The sequence below is a fragment of the Thalia democratica genome, chromosome 8 (genome assembly GCF_965202585.1).
Source record: "Thalia democratica chromosome 8, ktThaDemo2.hap1.1, whole genome shotgun sequence".
NCBI lineage: Eukaryota > Metazoa > Chordata > Thaliacea > Salpida > Salpidae > Thalia > Thalia democratica.
The window spans coordinates 21,948,572-21,967,248 of record NC_139172.1 but is presented as its reverse complement, the minus strand read 5'-3'; the positions used below and the strand labels follow the sequence as shown (position 1 = coordinate 21,967,248).

At 26.0% G+C, this 18,677-nt stretch overlaps 2 protein-coding genes across 2 annotated transcripts; one reads left to right on the top strand and one right to left on the bottom strand.

Moving 5' to 3' along the window:
* Positions 1–1,651: 1,651 nt before the first annotated feature.
* LOC145843011 (sulfotransferase ssu-1-like) lies at positions 1,652–4,898 on the bottom strand. Its single transcript, XM_082950480.1, has 5 exons — positions 4,728–4,898; positions 3,504–3,699; positions 2,963–3,188; positions 2,104–2,233; positions 1,652–1,837 (listed from the first exon to the last, which is right to left on the bottom strand). The coding sequence occupies exons 1-5, from the start codon at positions 4,896–4,898 to the stop codon at positions 1,652–1,654; spliced, it is 909 nt and encodes a 302-aa protein (XP_082806606.1).
* Positions 4,899–11,894: 6,996 nt separating this feature from the next.
* LOC145843010 (retinoic acid receptor beta-like) lies at positions 11,895–14,625 on the top strand. Its single transcript, XM_082950479.1, has 8 exons — positions 11,895–12,203; positions 12,442–12,583; positions 12,663–12,751; positions 13,031–13,228; positions 13,415–13,531; positions 13,815–13,902; positions 14,086–14,227; positions 14,496–14,625. The coding sequence occupies exons 1-8, from the start codon at positions 11,895–11,897 to the stop codon at positions 14,623–14,625; spliced, it is 1,215 nt and encodes a 404-aa protein (XP_082806605.1).
* The last annotated feature ends 4,052 nt before the right edge of the window (positions 14,626–18,677 follow it).

Here is an 18,677-nt window from a genome sequence, read left to right as displayed (position 1 = left end):
CACTTATTGAGAAAATAACAACTTATTATCAACATGGTAATAACTTTAGCTTCAGTAAACAACTTTTATTAGTGGTAGTAGTGAAATTTTAACTAGAAAAGTAAATTTATACTTATAATAAGTAGTCTCCTTGTCAGAGAAGTAAGTACTTTGTTTGTAAAGATTCGATTTAGTATTGAATTCGTTTGTTGACTGGGTCAACATGTTATGAGACGACATCAATTGGTCTAGAAAGATGCTTTTTAACTCCGACGACATTAACAACTTTATTTGATTAGTATTTTAATTTACATAACTTTATTATTTGCATTTGTTTTGACATTAGTGGTATTTTTATATAGGATTGCCAAATAACCTGGAATTCTGTAATAACCTGGAGTTTGACAATTTAAGCAAAAAAAAACCTAAAATTTCAAACAAATATTACTAAAAAGCCTGGAATTTTGAAATATTTTTACATATAAAGTAACAAAGTTTCGATAAGATACGAAAAATTTATCATAAAGATTAAGTTTTGTATCATTAAATTATTTTTCTTTAAGAAAACACATTAAAAGCTCTCTACAGTATCTTTTTAATGTTGTTATGCTATTTAGGACAGTTATTTTTAACTTAAATTTAATTTTATATTAGAAATAAACCAAAAAACCTTTGGCCAACCTCATTGGTAATAATTTTAATGTAGTTGTTTTCCTACAGCTGAAAACTAAGCAACTCAGCACAGACTGAAAATTATTTTATTTTGAAAATCTTTTTTAACATATTTAGTATACTCAGGTGTTAAATTTATTTTGTAGTAGCATTATCAAACCAACATCATTGCTATAACTTTCATGTGCACTGCACAATAGACGTCAAAATTGATTTAATGTCAAACACTATGGAATAGTCAGTTTAAATGTTTTCATAAAAAATAAATTTATCAAAAATTTTAAGAAATTGAGCAGTTTAGATATTTATAAAATATTTAAGGAAATGTCATTTACTTATTTGAATGAAAAGTATTTTATTTTGATATCAATTTAGCATATAACAAAATAATTAGAAGCCATTAGTCAAAGCCTTTTTAATCTTTAGTTTGAAATCATAACACAACGAAGCAAAACACTATTTTTCGAATTAGTCAAGCAAAGCATAATGTTATTCTTTCAATAACAGTGAATGATCCAAAAAACTTAATTCTTCACTTATTAATAAATACATAAATAACTCTTCTAGTTTTTATTTCTCTAAAATTATTTAGAACTTAATTTAGAAGTGAGTTAATTTACTATAGGAATTTTTCGTTTTACTCTTTAGTTTGTAAATGCTTAATTAGTTTAAATTAGATAAGAAATTGTCTGTGGTTTACAAATTTCCCCTAGCAATTATTTATTTTACTATTTTAGGCAAAAGTTTAACCTAGTTTTTCTAGACTAGTCAAATATGAGTTATTGCTAAAAGTAGGTAACAAGTCGAACTAAAAACAAACAGTCAGTATATAAAAAATCATGTCGATATAGTTTTGTTGTGTAAATTTTGTTTCATAAAGTTTATTTTGAAGAAAATTAATGTAAATACCATATATTGGTATTTTTATAATATCGAAACTTATTAAACTTTTTTACTGTTTAATAAGTAGCAAGTTTGGAATTTTAGTAAAACTTTATAACTATAAATAGGCTTTGTATTTATCCCACAGTTTGTTAAAGCCACGGTATTTTGTTCCTGCTGTTTTAAGTTTTTCATCAACTATTTTGCTCTGCTCATCACTGAGTAAATTATTCCAATCTCCTATTATTCCCTTTCGAGCAAACGGTGAATGTTCAGTATTTTTCGAAGATGCCCAGATTCCGTCCTAAAGTTGTTTATAACGTACGTTGGGATTTGAAGTTTTGAAGCATTTTTCGGGTTTACTTTAAATAAATTTTAGCTAGAGAAAAAATCAAAATAAATTTTTACAATTAAATGAAATATTTGCCTTAAACTTTTAATAACTTTGTTTAACAGATTGAACTAAATGTCAATGATTAAAATGATACCATTTGAAAAGTTAAAAAAATTATAATTTCATATATTCCTTAAGTAAAAGTATAACCGTAACACCAACAAAACACTATGTACCAGTACTTTGTCTTTTTTCATGTTTTTGAAGTTTGTCTTTACTGATAACTCTTTCAGAAACCTACTGTCATCTTTAAGCAGTTTTGCTCTCATTCCGTTTCCTAAGAACTCAGCTAGCTTTATCACCTCCCTAAGTTAATAGACAAATGAAAGAAAATAATTAAAACTATTAAGAATATCACAAATTCGTTTATTTACAACCTGGATATTAATAACTAAGATTTGAAATTAATTTATTCTTGTAACAGTGATCTCGAGCAGTAACTCCGAACCCACATATGTTTTCTTTGTGTCTTTGCAGTTTTTAACAATATATTTGAATAAGTATTCAATTTAAAAAAAGCTTCCTAACTAGTTCTACAATACCAATTATTCTATTAAGAACGTTTAAAGTGTATGATCTTCTAATAGTGATTTTTTTCTCTTACCGATGTTCAAGCTGATCTTTCTTTTACGTAAAAAAATTATTTTACGAATATTTTTTTTACTAGCTATAACTCTTTTTTTTACGTCTTTAAATTTAATTAAACAGTATCAACAAAACGCACAATAATTGACAAACAAGCTTCTTAAACATAAGTTGAAATTCTAAGCTTAAACCTGCCATGTTACCGTGAATCAAGGTTGCCATAATTTAAGAAGACTCGCATGTATGGCAGTCATAACTATTTGGCTGTTATAAGCTGCAATGCACTTAGTTGTATAAATAAGAAGCATTAAAGGTTCAAATCTTAAAATTAACTTATTTTAAGGAGAATTAGAACAGGGTTTAAAAAACTTTAAAGACTCACTAAAAATTGTTAGCAATGAATATAATAATTTACAACTAAAGATACTTAAAAAGTAGTTGTTAAATAACTTTTCAAAATCGGTTTTAAGATCTTCATAGAGCACAAAGTGAATGTTACTCTTCTCCTTACTGCGCTGCCACCATTCTGGCACTACATCGAAGTAGTCGCCGTACTCCAGCCTTTTCTCAAGAAACAAACTGAAAAAATTGTCAAAGTTCTTTTCATCGTATTCAAATAAGGAAAGAGAAAGGTGGTGGTAGTAGAAGGAAACGATGGTGTCTTTCGGATTCCTTGCTGAAATATGGTTGGAGTTTTGAAAAGAAAACATTTGTTTTACATTATTAGCAGCTTTTACTTGATCTAACTAAAAATACTATTATTAAAAAAACGTAGAACAAAAATTATTTTGATTTTGGGGTGATAAATATTTATTATTTTTACTGATTACTTTAAAACAGCAACTCCCGTATACAAAAATTGTATGATAAAAATAAGTTTGACTGTTGTGATTGTGATTTTTATCTTGTGATAAATTTGAACAATGGATACTTAAGTTTTTTTATTATAAAGTACTAAAAAGCTTTATTTTTCTATTTTTTTCAAACTCACCGACAAAAATGTACTTTGTCTCGTCATTCATTGGGGTGAAGTGATAGGAAAAGTGAGTCTTGATTAAACGTGGCCTTATGTTGAAGTTCTTTGCTTTTTCTCCGCCTAAAGTATCCAAAAACGCATATTTGTTGCACAAGAAATCTCCTTCTTTGAAAATAGTGGTTCGATCATGCAACATATGAAGAATGTAGAGCTGTGAAAAAACATATATAAGTAAATTAGCTTTTGGTTGTTCTCTTATTTAAAATAAAAGTGTATTTTCCTAATGCTTTTTTAACTTTGTTATTTTTGTGTTATGTCGCTAGAATATTGTTTTGTTTATGGAAGTTATTGTTTTCAAAAGTAATAATTCAAATTATTTAAACTTTTTGGTTAAGTTTACCAAAGTAACATTGTTTTTACAAAGTTAAACAAAAGGAAAACAAAGTTGGAAATTTTGAAAGCAGTTTATCAACTTTACAAAGATATTTATACTTTTATAGAATATGTTTTGCTTTAGTTTAATTGTTGATTTAGTTTTATGTCTCGGCCTTTTAATAACATTTATCAAGTGTTTGTTTAAGTGCAGTTTTTCATACTTTGTGACATTACTATAAACAAAACCATATAAGTATTTTACATCAAACTTGTGTGTGAGTATTTATAAAATTGCTATAACTGTTAAAATTTAGTTAATTTAATTATAACATAAAACTTTAATTTATTTAGACTTGATAATTACAAATTTTATGTATTTTCATAACAGTCGGATTTAACATTAAGTATTTTGTCTATTATTTACCATTAACCTTGAAGATCTGTAGCAATTATTTTTACTTTTAATGGACACATGTATATACCTACTTTAGCTTCTATTCATTCCTTACAGTATTTATTTTTTACAGAGCTCCGTTGAAGTGTGTTAATCCGTTAACACACAGAAACATGTGTTGGTCAGTTGGTGTAATAAAAGAAAGATACTGTATAATTTGTCACTATTAAAATTACTGTATACACTAAAACATCTTTAAATTATGGACTTCATTTAAAGTTTTTCTAACTTTCTAATTCTCGATTTTTATAAAGCTGTTTTTCAAAATTAAAGTTAGTTTTATCCACATAGCTGTACGTGAATAAAAAAACATCAAAAAAAAAGTTTAGAATTGTAACTGTTTAAATTAAAATTTCTTTAGTTCTATTTTTTGTAATATCAGAACTTTTCCAAAAAGAGTTAAAAATAACCATCCACGAAGTTCCGTTTTTTGGGTAAGTGGCAACAAAAATGTCTGATTTATCCGGTTGGTAGCTTGTTGCAGAATCGAATATTTCCTGACTGGATACCGGAGATTGGATGTAGTTGCCATGCGTTGTCTTGACAACCGTGTACTTTGGGTAACTAATCTTTTCTTTCATTAAAACACCTAAAGAAAAATATTAAAAGGCACCGAAAAATATTTATGTTATTTATTTTATGCAAGCAACTAGAATTTTGATCAACGAATGTACTTAAAAAAGTTCCTATCAGTTTTTGCTAATACTGACTTTTGTAGACTTTATGTCAGTAAGTTAAATTTCAAATCAACCTAAAACTTTTTTCTCTATAAAATTAAGGAATATGCAACTTCACTGGTTACCGTATGTATGAAAATTTTATCCTTCAATTGTAATATGAATAGTATGAAATGTTTGAATAAAAGTATGATTAAAATAAACTAGTAAAATACTTTATTTTATCGAATATTTATGGTTAATTGAAGTTGTAAACAAGTTTTTTGAAATCTGGCTGCATGGTTTCTGTACAAATTCTTAGTAAGAATTACAGATGAACATCAGTTATTTTGGAATGTAGCTAAGCCTTGAAATCTTCACAGTTAAAATGTTTATTTACAAATATATTGCGGAGTCAAACAGAAAATAACAGTTTCATTATCATCTTTTTAAAGCTGGTAAACTTCAATACCATTAATAATGCTCAAAGTTCGCCAATATTTTTAGAAACTTTAATAACTTTGACAATAAAGTCGCTCTGCAAAACAATTATTTCAGTTTTAATACACAAGGCTGTTGTAAACGTTGGAGAATATATCAAACTTAGATTACGTTTTTATAAAGTCTACAAAAGAAAAACTATTTCCTGGTGAACTATAATTGTAAAGTATTTTCAAATGGACATAATTGTGTTGTAACGTAATACCAAATTCTGTTTTGTGTTACTACTATTTAGCCGGAGAGAGATTTTTTTTAGCTTTACCCTGAAAGTTTTATAACTAAGTACATTTCGTATATGAAAATGATTTAAAGTTATATTTTCAGTTTGTTCATATGTCCAATGATGTTGACTGCAAATTCAAAACATAACAACAACTCTATTTGAATTACCAAAAAAATCCTTTAATTTCCACTCCAATAACAGCAGGTTACTTCTCAATAAACTATTTTTTTCAATCTTTGATGTGGGTAGACTCAATCAATCACACCAAGCATCTACTTTTTTGATAAATAATCAATGAAATATTTACTACTTTTAGAAATGTTGTATGCGACCTTGAAGCTAACATGATCGGAAGAATTCTTGGTAATCTTGCTTTTAAAATACGGTATGTTGACTAGCAGGTTTTTTGCTTACTTCTGTTGCTTTGTTGTTCTACTCTTCATAAGTTATGACGAAAAATATAACTTTTTACATATCATTAAACTATTTTTTAAATGCAGCAGTTTGACAACATAAAACCACACTGCTTTATTGCCACTATTTCTTTCGTAAAGAAATACTTCTAAAACCAATTTTTGTTGGGTGCAAGATATTCTACGTAAACTTGAAGTTTGTTGATAAATTTTACAGTTAAAAAACTTAATAGCTGTGAGAAATCAAAATTCTTAATTTTTATATTTACATTTAACTGATACTAGTTTAGTTTAGAACTTTAAAAGCTCAGAATATACTTAGATACATTCTGTGGGCTGGATCCAGTCTGCGGGTAAAATTTCAGAACTTGATGACACTAATGTAAAACTATTTTAAAAAAAAAGTAAACAAAAAAATTTTTCAATAGCTGTATAATTTGTAAAACAAGGTAAAATTTAACTATAAGGTATGAAAATATTTAATTAATGTCTATTTATTTTATAAAATGTTTGAATTTTAATCATTACTTAGTAGACTAGCTCAACCTTTGTAAAAAAATTAATACAACCTAATTTTTATTTGTAAGTTTACAAACGTACTATGACCTAATAAAAAATTTGCAAGTTTAACTAAGTTTAACTTTTACTCAGTTTCGTCATTGGTGACAAATTTGAGTATGAATAACTTATACTCGCGTCATCTAATTTTTTTTTGGTATTTTTAGTAACTACCATTTACAGTATTAATTTACAAGTTTTATAAACTTATAAAAAACATTTTTATTTCGATTTAAAAAAATCTACAAGCTTAAATTCTATAAGTCTAAAAACATTTCATACTTTTTAAATAAAAAATTTAAAAAAGTATAGAAGTTTTTTAGACATTTAGAAAAATTAACTTATACAATGTAAAGGGAAACTTTCAAAAACTATAAGCAGTAAAGATATAAAACAATATACTTAGGTTTTAGAATTTTTCTCCTGTATTTTACTATCTATTTAAATATTTTTTTCTAAATACACGTACTTTGTATAGCTTCTAAACTACTGTCATTCCAATAACAACGAGGTACAACGGGAACATTGTCTAAATTTGTTTTTCATGATTTTGTCACAGCACTTTTTTCTCTCATAAGAGTTTAACCACTTTCAAACCTCCAAAATTTATTATAAGCTTTTTTACAAAACAATTTCTTACTTAAGTCATTGTATGTATAACGTTTTAATATACTGTTTGTTAAAACTTTAAAATTTTATCTAAAAAGTTTAATTTGATTTCAAGACTTTTATTTTTTGAAAAATCATTTAGGTACTACCTTTTAGGTAAGTGGCAACAAAAATATGTTATTTATCCGGTTGGTAACTTGTTGCAGAATCGAATATTTCCTGACTGGATACCGGAGATTAGATGTAGTTGCCATGCGTTGTCTTGACAACCGTGAACTTTGGGTAGTTAACCTTCTCTTTAATTAAAAAATCTTTAAAAAAGTCTACACATATGTTTAACTAGAAGAGTTTCTTAAAGAAGTACTTTTTGTATTTATTTTATACTTTAATGCAATGTGAAACTATATTTTTGAACTAAAGATATAGTTTAAATTTTTACATAGTTAGAAAAACGCTAAAAACTTTATATCAACAAAAAAATATATATATACATAACCACTTATGATTTTTACATAACAAAAGTGAAAGATTTATATTTATTTTCTTATGATAAATGTTAAACATTTGTTTGATATATAAAATGATTAATTTAAGAAATTCTTTAAAAAACTGATCCACTTTATTTTAAACTAGAATAAACCACCACTTAGTATTTGATGATTCATAAAAGTTAAATTGTATATTTTTAAATTAATAGTAAAGTTCAAAAAACTTCGTAATGTGTGATCAAATATTGTTGCTCATTTAAATTTTTGTGTTTATATTTATAGTATGAAAAAACTTTAACTGTTGTTATGCTACTAAGCTATTTTCTTGAACAAAACATTAAGTTTGTATAAACTTGAAGTACTATTAGTATTATAAGTAACAAAAAATATTAGTAGTTATTAGTTCTAAAATATGTAGAAAAAATTTTGATAAAAATTTAATAAAATTACTTCTAGTAGTTTTAATTTTGTTATGTTTCCTTTTTATTTTAAAGGCATCACTGATTTTAGACATTTTAATTAAACTTAAATCTATAACACATTTATAGTTTATAAAAGTAAACCTTTTAACTAAATGTACATTTAAATAGGTTTTTGAACTATTATTACAAAAAAAAGTGTTAATACAACTTCAAAAACAATTTTATTGATTATATAGTTTTTTTACTTGATTTAGTTTTATTTAATACTTGGTAAAACTTGCTATAAACATTTAGTAGCGTTTTTATATAATATTTTGAGAAAAGTACCATAGTTCAAGAAAGCAATTAGTATAATTTACTATAAAGAAATTTTAGCAAAAATAAAAACCACTTAACTAGTTTTATATTCGCTTTTTTTCCTCAAAAAACACTTATCTACTTTTATTTGCTAGATAATCAAATTAGCCTATTTTTTATTGACAAAAAATATTAAGTTTAACTTTTAAATATTCAAAAAAGTTACGAGTGTGAAGTTAGCTTGGTAACGTTTTTCAAGAACTTTAAAAAAATGTCCAAACTTTAGACCCAACTATTTTCCTTATCTTAATAGCTAAATAAAAACTTTATTTTTTATTTTAGAGAACGGTCGTTTGTCTTTAATTTAAAAGGATTGATGCTGTATAATTTTTTTTTCCAACTGTTAATATTTTGTACTATTTAGTTTTATTCTAGAACTCCTAATTCCGTAATAAGGCCAAATGGTACGAAGTATGAGTTTTGTTATCGATTTTTACTTAGCTCAAATTAAAAAAAAAAAAAGTTAAATAATTTTTTTTTTTTTAATTTTTATATTTATATGTGAATAATGTTATACTTTTTTTTTCAACTGTTAATATTTTGTTTTATTTGGCCTTAATTCGGAATTAGTAAATCTAGAACAAGGCTAAATAGTACAAAAATTTTAACAGTTGGAAAAAAAAAAATTGTGCAGAATTTATTGACTAATAAATATGAATAAAAAAAAATTTCATTTTTTTTATTTCGAGCTAAGTAAAAATTGATAAAAAAACTCATTTTTTCTAAAGGGCCCCACACTAAAAGTCAAGCCCCAATCCTTATAAATTAAACACAAAGGACCGTTCTCTAGAATAAAAAAAATCTTTAGCTAATAAGATAAGGAAAATAATTAGGTCCAAAGTTTGGACATTTTATAAAAATTCTTGAAAAATGCGGTCAAGCTAACTTCATACTCGTAAAAAAGTTACCTAAAAAAGAATAAAAAAAAGAATCATCCAAACAGATTACCCTAGAAACAAACGCTCACAATAACGTTTTATAACATTAAAGTATAAAGGCAACGATATGTTGAGTAGAATGAATATTAAACTGTTTAAAGGGTTCTTAATATCAAAAGAGAGACTATAAATCAAGCTACTTCGAAAAAACATTAAGGTGGTAAAAAAATATTTAATATATAAAAGTAACTATTTTTTGATAATATTCAAAACATCAAGACTGAGTATAAGTTTAAAAAACAGACCAAAAGTATGTAACCATTATACTAATCATCATTACAATCTACTAGTACTAATAGTAATTAAAACAATTTAAAGCACAAAGTGTTTTTACGGTTTTATTAGAACTAATAATATATTTATGTATTTAAACTAAGGTCCGTTTTTTATGCAAAAACTTCTAAAAATTAGGAATATTAAACAATCTATATGAGAAATCTACTAATCGATAAAGTCTTCGAAGGTCTTTGTACGTATAATAAGCTAAAACAGGTCACCCATCGGATCTTTCTTCATTTTAAGATCCTGTTGATCCGTATTAAATAATTACATCATTTTTTTCAAATAGTTTTAGAGTCATGTCACATACTAAATTTTATACAATAACAAAATACGCTGATCTATAACTTTTTTTTCGGAATAACAACTGACCTAAATTTTGTTGTGTTTTTACAAAAACCGATTGATTTAACTTTGATTCCAGATAAAGTTTTTAGATATATATGTCTATATATTTAAGTTTACAAAATTTTTTAAAGCTTACGCAAAAGTAAAATAACTAAACATAAAAAAATATAGTCCTAGTTGTTCACCTATGAGATGTAGAATTAATAAATATTACAACTTATTAATTACAATCGAAACAACTTTTAGGTAATTTAATTTTTAAGCATTTGTTATAAAAAGTTTTACTTAAATGTTTCGTATCACTAAATATTTATAACTACATACCTGACCTACATATGTTAATGCAGATAGCTAAAAATATTATTTGCTTAGTTTGTTACGTAAATATTTTTATGTTTTTTCAAATTATGTCTCGTTTAATAAAACTCACTATAAAAATTTGTTTGTAATTCTTTTAATTTCTTACTTTTTAAATTATAAGGTTGAATAAAAGTAAAATATAACTTAGTTATAAATGTTTATGTAATACTTTTAGCTAAATATCACACAAAGATATTGTATAAATATTTAAAAAGGACTAAGTATAAAACAACAAACTTGATAAGGTTTTTACGTAAAACAGCATTTTAGAATAAATATTTTCGACAGTTTCGTCAAACTTCTTATACTTTTAAGTACTAAACTGTAATTTACTATCATAGGCACAAAAAAAAGTTTTTAAAAATAAATATAATGCGTTTAGTTTTCAATAAAACAAAATCTGATAGTGATATTTCATATCAAAAATTCACTTTGCTGGTTAATAAGAATATGTAGCAGCATTTATTTTAGTTTTATTTAGTATTTAAAAGGTATTTAATAAATGCATTTTAAATAAATTTAATGGTGGTAAAACTTAAATAAATCTTTTGTAACTTCAAAAGTTAAAAAGCTATTTTTGTTGTACTAGTTTTAAATTATTTTATATTTAGCATCAAAGTCTATTGAATTAGCTAAATTCTGCTTTTAAATAAGCATATCTGATTTGTTTTCATTTTTATTATTGACAAAGTTATTTTTAATTGCTAATCAACACTTTTAACATTTTTTCATCATGAAAACATAAACTTGTTGAATGAAAGTACAATTTAATTGATACAAATCATTTGAGCATATGTAAGTTTTTTGATCATTGAACCTTTATTTATGTATTGTTAATCTTAAGCCATAAATTATTAACTTAACATTAAAAGTATTTATATACTAAACTATATTTTTGTTTTTTCAGAAGATTAAGTAATTTTATTACATGATTAATTTTTATACAAACAATCAAATAAGTATCAAGTCACCATACTTAATTTTTTTTTTGGACCATACTTAAGTAAACTAACTAAACAGGATGTTTTTGTTCATTTATTAGTAAATTGATTCTGAAATAATTATCAACATCTTTTAAGATTAAATTTTATAGTCTGCTTCTAAAATCAATGTATATTTTCTTTAATTTGATAGCAAGTTAAATTATTTAACTTAAGGTAATTTAAAGTTTAATTAAAAATGCTACATCTTTTATTTATACATTAAAGTCTAACTAAAGCATTAATTTTTTTTGAGTATAGGTTTTAAGTAATTTATGTTATAATAACAATTTATTTTTGCACACATACCTTAAATTTATTTTTGCACTAAAAGTAAAAACCTGGTAAAACTAATTGCCAATAAGTTTATAGCATCTCTCATCATTAATATAACCTTAACTCCAAGTTAATGATCTAACCCAGCAGTTCCAGAACTATTTATACGATGAATTTGGATCACCAACAGCAGCTTTTAAACAGCATCATCAGAGATTACTACCCCGAAGACAGTGAGTCACCACCGTCTTCTGAAGATTCCGACAACGTGACAAAAGAACTAACACAGCTTGGAAGCGTGAGTGCAAGCCATTTTCATATTTGTCAAAGCCCGGTGGTGAACCTCAATGGTACCGGGCATCGGACGTCTGAGCAACCGGCCTGTTTAGATGAGGTGCCACCGGAGGAGGCGTGTGAGATTTGCGGAGACAAGTCGTCGGGCACGCATTACGGAGTTTACTCCTGCGAAGGTTGCAAGGTTTGTGTTTGGTTGAAATTAGATGCATAGAGTCTTGTTTTGTTTGTCAAAAGTTAATTATAAATGTGAATCAGATAAATGTTAACTTAATTATTTTCTTTTTGAAAAGCTTTAATGTCCAATTACAAAATATGACAAAATAAGTCTCAGTTTTTCTTTTAAACATATTTTGTTAATACACTAGCTATTCGCAACCCTTAATAAGTTTTTTGTCGGTAAACAAACTTTAAAATTCTAGGGATTTTTCCGAAGGCAAATGCAAAGAAGATCGCATTTTCGTTGCAGAAGAGATCAGAACTGTGAAATAACGAAAGTTACCAGGTTGCAGTGCAAGTACTGCAGGTTTCAGAAATGCCTGCTTAAGGGCATGCGTGTTAAAAGTGAGTATTTGTGAAGACGTTTTAAGTAACTAAAAAATAATCAATATATATAGATAAAATATTTGACTATGTTTAACAGATCCACGGAAAAGCAAATCAACCGAAATTAAGGCAGTCAGCAATAAAGTTCCAGGCATTTCAGCTGAGATAATTAACTTAATAAAATCTGTGAGTTTTGCTCATCAACAAACATTTCCAAACATGGCTGACCTCCGAATGTTTACATATGTAAGTTTTTTGTTAAAAGTTGATTTAAAGTACAAGTTTAGTTTTATAGCATATATAAATGACAAGCTTTTTTTTCAAATAAAACAAAAATCTTAAAAAATAGTGTATAAACTTAGTTTGTTTATAGCTTATAATTTAAGTTTTTATTTTTATTTTTACTTTAACAACGAAATGGTTTTTAACTACCTTTTAACAATAACTAAAAACTTAAATATTTAGCCAGCACAAGCTAGTGAAAGCAACTCTCTCACACCAGAAACATACAAGACAGAGTTACAACCGTGGCAGAATTTTTCAAACCGGTGCACGAACTCCCTCAAGAAAATCGTGGATTTTGCCAAAAGCTTACCTGGTTTTACTGATTTTACGCGTGTAGATCAAATAAACATGCTTCAAAGTGCTTGCCTTGAAATAATGGTAACTTACAACTATTTCTACTTAGTTAAACTTGTTTTAATTAGGTTTCTACTGATAGTTTCATATACATTTTTATTTTTAGTTAACTTTTTTAGCCACTCATTGAAAATACTTGAAATAAAACACTTTATAAATCTTATATTAAGTACATAAAAAGTTATCAAGTTTAAAATATATTACAAACAGTTTCTTCGATTGTGTTCTCGCTACACCCCACTCCACGACACATTGACCTTCAGCGATGGTTTAACACTGACCAGGGAACAAATGAGGAAATGCGGTCCTGGGCCGATGACTGACCAGGCTCGTTTCTAACTAATTTGTTTTAAAATTGAGAAATACTTAACTCACGTTATCAATTGACTTAACTAAATAAGTAAGTATGAATCTATTCATCTTTTTATTTGTGTTTTAAATTCAACATTCAGATTAATTTACAATGAAAACCCTAAAATTAACACTCAAGATTTTTTAAAATAAAACACGAAGTTTAATGCTAAATTTGCAATACTTTGCATAAACCTCTTTTGTGCCACACTAAATTTAGCTTAATTATATTTTTAAAATAAGATAATTATTAAAACAGATGTTTGCATTTGCCAACTCTTTTTCACCATTAGATGCGGATCCTACTGAAGTTGGTCTCCTATCTGCTATTTGCCTGATGTCGCCAGGTTTGTCTTGATTTTTTCGCATTTATTTTTTACTTTTTCAAGCCACAGCTATTGAAAAATTAAAAAAAAGTTTATTAACTTTATGAATTTGTTCTCTTTTTTTAACACGGAAGTTTAAACAAGTTTAAATTAGTTAAAAAACTAAAACACGCTCATCATAAAAACTGATATTTCACATCACAGACCGACCTGACTTAAAAGAGCCGTGGAAAGTTGAGAAAATGCAAGAATTGCTGTCGAAAGGATTAAGGCACTATGTGTTAAAGAGAAGACCTAAAAGCACTCAAATGTACTCAAAACTACTTTTGAAGCTCACTGCTCTTAGGTATGTAAACAATAAAACATCCGTTTATAAATAATAATAAAGAAATATAATTAATTATCTTAATTAATCAAAAAATACGTTTGCAACAATTTTCAAATTTAGTTAGTATTCATTTTGTTATTATTCATAAATTCAACAAGTTAAGTACAAAAATTATATAATAGTTAAAAAAAAAGTATATAGTTTATAAAAGAATAAATAAGAAATTACTAGTTACATTAAAACAATACCTAAACAGAAAATTGATGGTATGCTTTAATATTTACAGAACTATTAGTCATAAAGGAGTGTCTAGGGTAAAGGAAGTGAAGGCAGAACTTGGATCTATTGATGAACTGATGAATAAAATGATCCTCAGTGACAAGCCAGATGACATATCGTACCGGGTACACTTGTAAAGCCTTTGAGCTGCTAGAAAGATCATTGTATATTTTTTTTCACATTTATGTTAAGTTATTTTATTTCTTTTATTAATCAGGTGTTATTTCTTTTCATGCATTTTACTAAAAAGTATATCCTTTTTAACTAAATTTTTTCTAAACTAATTAAACTAATGTGTTTTAAGTATCAGTTCTAGCCTTTACGCAAATATTTCAATAAAATTATATATGTTCCATTGACTTACTCATTTTAAAGTTAAATTGTATCTTAAAGATAATTGTAGCTTAAAACACCAGCTTTATATGATTTTAAGTTATTAAACTATCTCGTGGTTACCAAACAACGTGTCACGAAGTATATTTTGATTAAACAAAGTTTTGTATTTATCTAATTTACTTGCCTAATTAAAGCTACCATTAAAAAAGTGAGTAGTGATGTTTAGAAAATAAGCATTTGACATTTTATATAAACTAAATATGTTTAGGATAACTTATAATGAAAATTTTTCTAGTGTGTATGCCAATAATGCTAGTAATAATCGTTACTTTTCCTTAACAGATAAACTTATTTCGTAATTATTTTTATAGTTTGAATATAGAGACGTAAGATATATTTTATATAAACTAAGAGTCCCATCTACAGGTCGGTTATGATATATCAAAATTACAATAACCAATAAAATCAATATTACAAACTCATTAAATTTTTACTTAAAAAAAGTTTGCAAAGACAAAGTTTTATGTAATTTTTAAAAATTTTATTATTTTTTATTTTATCAGTATAAGTTTATAGTATAGATTGAAATTTATTTTCTTTAAAATTTAGAACGTTCACCGTTATTTAAGCACCGAAGATACTATTTGCAACACTTTTTTTTCCTTGATTGAATTGTAATTTTTCTAGAACAGAATCGTTATACAACAAGTAGTTAAGTAATTTCATCTACAAGTACTAAACTGCGTATTATGTAAGATACAAAGGTTTTTTTATAAATAAGAAAAGTTTTTCATATCTTAAAACTATATTGATAAAATAGAACTCTTATTACGCTTTAGAAAATTCTTGCCAGATTTATAACCACTTGCTCAGAGTTTTGTGTATTTGAAATAAACTACAATGTTAGTATTTTTTAACCAGGTCACCTGTTCAACTTTTAATCTGTTCACATAATTAATTAATGAAAACACTGTACTCCGAGACCAATTTTGTTTTTTTTGTGTTATACTTCTTGGGATATTCGTTTGCTTTATATTACTTTTAAATACTGATCCGTATCTTAATAGTACGCATATTTCTTTCATTAGCTGTTGTGTGTTTAAATCTCCAAAAGCACAGATAAGATGTTTTTCAAACAATATATATTTTTAAATTTCCTAAACTTTACTCTGCTAATCATTAAACAAGTTTTTTCAAAGTATAGTTTGTATTTGATCATTTTAACCGTTCTTATTCAAAATATATAAGCACTATTAACAGCTTGTGACTTGTAAATTCGTTTTTTTCTTTTTCAATTTTTTATTAATTTGCTCGTTTCGATAAACATGTTTAGATACTTTGAGTTGCTTAAAATCTTCCAGCTAAAAATTAATCCTTATTGTTGTAAATTCATCTTTTATGCATAATACTGTATGTATAATAGTGTTTTTAATTAGGTGCATGATCATATTACAACAAAAATTTTAGATCGAAATTTACTATAACCCATGAAGTTAACAACTGTGCTGCTAATTCAACAGTGAGTTAAACAGTAGTGTGAACTTAAATATTTTGTTATAGATTTCCTCCTTTAAATATTTTTTATTAATAAAAACTAAAGAATTACAAAATTCTTACTAAATTCGGTTTGCTTTTTATAAAAGGCTATCGACCCGTATTTTAAGGACTAATTTTTACGGACTGTTTTTCAGGGAACGGGTCAGAAAAGCACAGAGTGAAACTTTAGCACAGAGTGACACTTTAGCACGGAGTTACACTTTAAGACTGGGTGACACTTTAGCACGGAGTGACACTTTAGCAGGCGTCACTTTAGCACGGCGTCACTTTTGCACAGAGTGAAAATTTAGCACAGGGTGACATTTTAGCACAGAATTTATTTTGCATTTTTTTTTTCTTTGATTGAATCACATTAGGTACTGTATTGTTTAAAAATCTAAAAAAGGAACTATGGAACACGTTAACTAAAAGTTAACAAACTTTAAATGAGTTACAAGTTAAAGCTTTAGTTACAACTAAAATAAATAAAGTAAATATAAAAACTTTATTAACTTGTTTTGTTATTTAGTTTTAGATGAAAATATTTTGTTGCTTTTACTTTAAAGTTTTCGACGACAAAATATTTTATTAAAGCTAGCAATAAATACAAGCTTTTTAATAATAATAAATAGAAGATTATTAAAACTTTTTTAAATGCTTTAACTAATTTCAATCAGGCTTAACTTTAAGCGTAAGTTTTAAATAAAAAGTGAGATATATAAATTTAAAAACTTTTTTATTTCATTTTAACCCCATAGTAAAAACTTTATTTATAATTTTTATTTAAAGTGTTAGAACTAATTTTTACAATTATTTGTTTGTTAAGTTAACTATTTTAGATATTCATACATTATTTAAATGAACATTTTAAAAGATTTAACATTATTATGTCACACCGTGCTAAGGTGACGCTCTGCCAAAGTGTCACTCCGTGCTAAAGCGACGCCGTGACAAAGTGTCATTCCGTGACAAAGTGTCACTCCGTGCTACAGTGTCGACCCGTGCTAAAGTGACGCTGTGCCAAAATTTCACTCCGTGCTAAGTGTCACTCCGTGCTAAAGTGACGCCGTGCTAAAGTGTCACTCCGTGCCAAAGTGACGCTGTGCTTTTCTGACACCTACCCGTTTTTTGGTAGGATATTTGTTATATTTAATTATTGATCAATCTCGTACCTCATGTGTTATATTTAATAGAATTTATTGTATAATCGTTTTATTATATATTATTTCAGGATCTTGCAACCTCATAAAATATTATAATTTGGTCTAAAACAGCGATTCTTAATTTGGGGTAAATTTACTCCTGGGTATTTTATTACCGAAATTTGCTTGTTTTTAAGGGGTAAGTTTTCTTTATTACAAGTTGTACAAACTTATGTTTATTAATTTTATTTTTAATTTATAGGTTAGTATTTAACTGTAATTTGTTTGGATTTAACTAAACTCTTCAACCTTTACGATTATTTATATTTAATAAGCTTAAAGTTCAAAATACCTAGTTTTTTATACTCAAAATTAAACACTATTTTGTACGATGGGGGTATATTTGGTAATTACCTTCCAGAATGGGGTAAAACATGAACAAATCTAAAAGGTCTAAAAGTAAAAATCGCCTCAGAAATTCCGACGCCTAAAAAATCATGTACTTTTTAAATATGCTGAGGTTTTGAAAATAAGTTTGCTGATTAATTTTCTCTATTTTGTCTAAATATTCGTCATAACAAAAATTTGGAATAATTATAGAACAAACACATTGTTTGTTTTCTTTTTAAGATATTTAATTATTTCAAAATATAAAAACAAAACTATAACTTTTGTAATCATAGTTAATATATTTTAACTATGTCAATAATTAAATCAAACTATATCATACATTCCAAATTTTTCTTTTTTGAATAAAAGTCATAAACTTATAAAGACTTATGCTTGTGATATTTAAACAAAGCAACAGATACACCATAAATCATTTTCACTAATTACTACTTTTTTACTCCCTTACTGATAACTATTAGGTCATCACTTATAAAAAAAGAATTAAATAACCTTTCAAAAGTAGACAACATATTTTTGACCATTCTAGCATCTTTTTTTAGTATAAAAAATTATCAAGTAATGTACTATAAAAAGTTTCAAATAGTTTTTAAAATGTGTTTAGTTAGAAAAAAATATTTGGATTACACTTTCAGAAATTTAATCATTTTAATAAAGATTGAGAACAATTAATTGACTTGACACAATCTTATAAAATCTTTTTTTTATGTATAACTTAACTAATTGTAGTACATTTACAATAAATTGATAACAATTGTAAATATTAA

Bases quoted from the DNA above. Each gene is read 5' to 3' on its own strand.
- LOC145843010 (XM_082950479.1), top strand. From the start codon at position 11,895: ATGAATTTGGATCACCAACAGCAGCTTTTAAACAGCATCATCAGAGAT. The intron at 12,204-12,441 runs GTTTGTGTTTGG...TTAAAATTCTAG, and splicing joins ACTCCTGCGAAGGTTGCAAG to GGATTTTTCCGAAGGCAAAT. The intron at 12,752-13,030 runs GTGAGTTTTGCT...TTAAATATTTAG, and splicing joins TAATTAACTTAATAAAATCT to CCAGCACAAGCTAGTGAAAG.
- LOC145843011 (XM_082950480.1), bottom strand. From the start codon at position 4,898: ATGAAAGAAAAGATTAGTTACCCAAAGTACACGGTTGTCAAGACAACG. The intron at 3,189-3,503 runs GTGAGTTTGAAA...ACCATATTTCAG, and splicing joins GACAAAGTACATTTTTGTCG to CAAGGAATCCGAAAGACACC. The intron at 1,838-2,103 runs GTACATAGTGTT...AAACAACTTTAG, and splicing joins TGAAAAAAGACAAAGTACTG to GACGGAATCTGGGCATCTTC.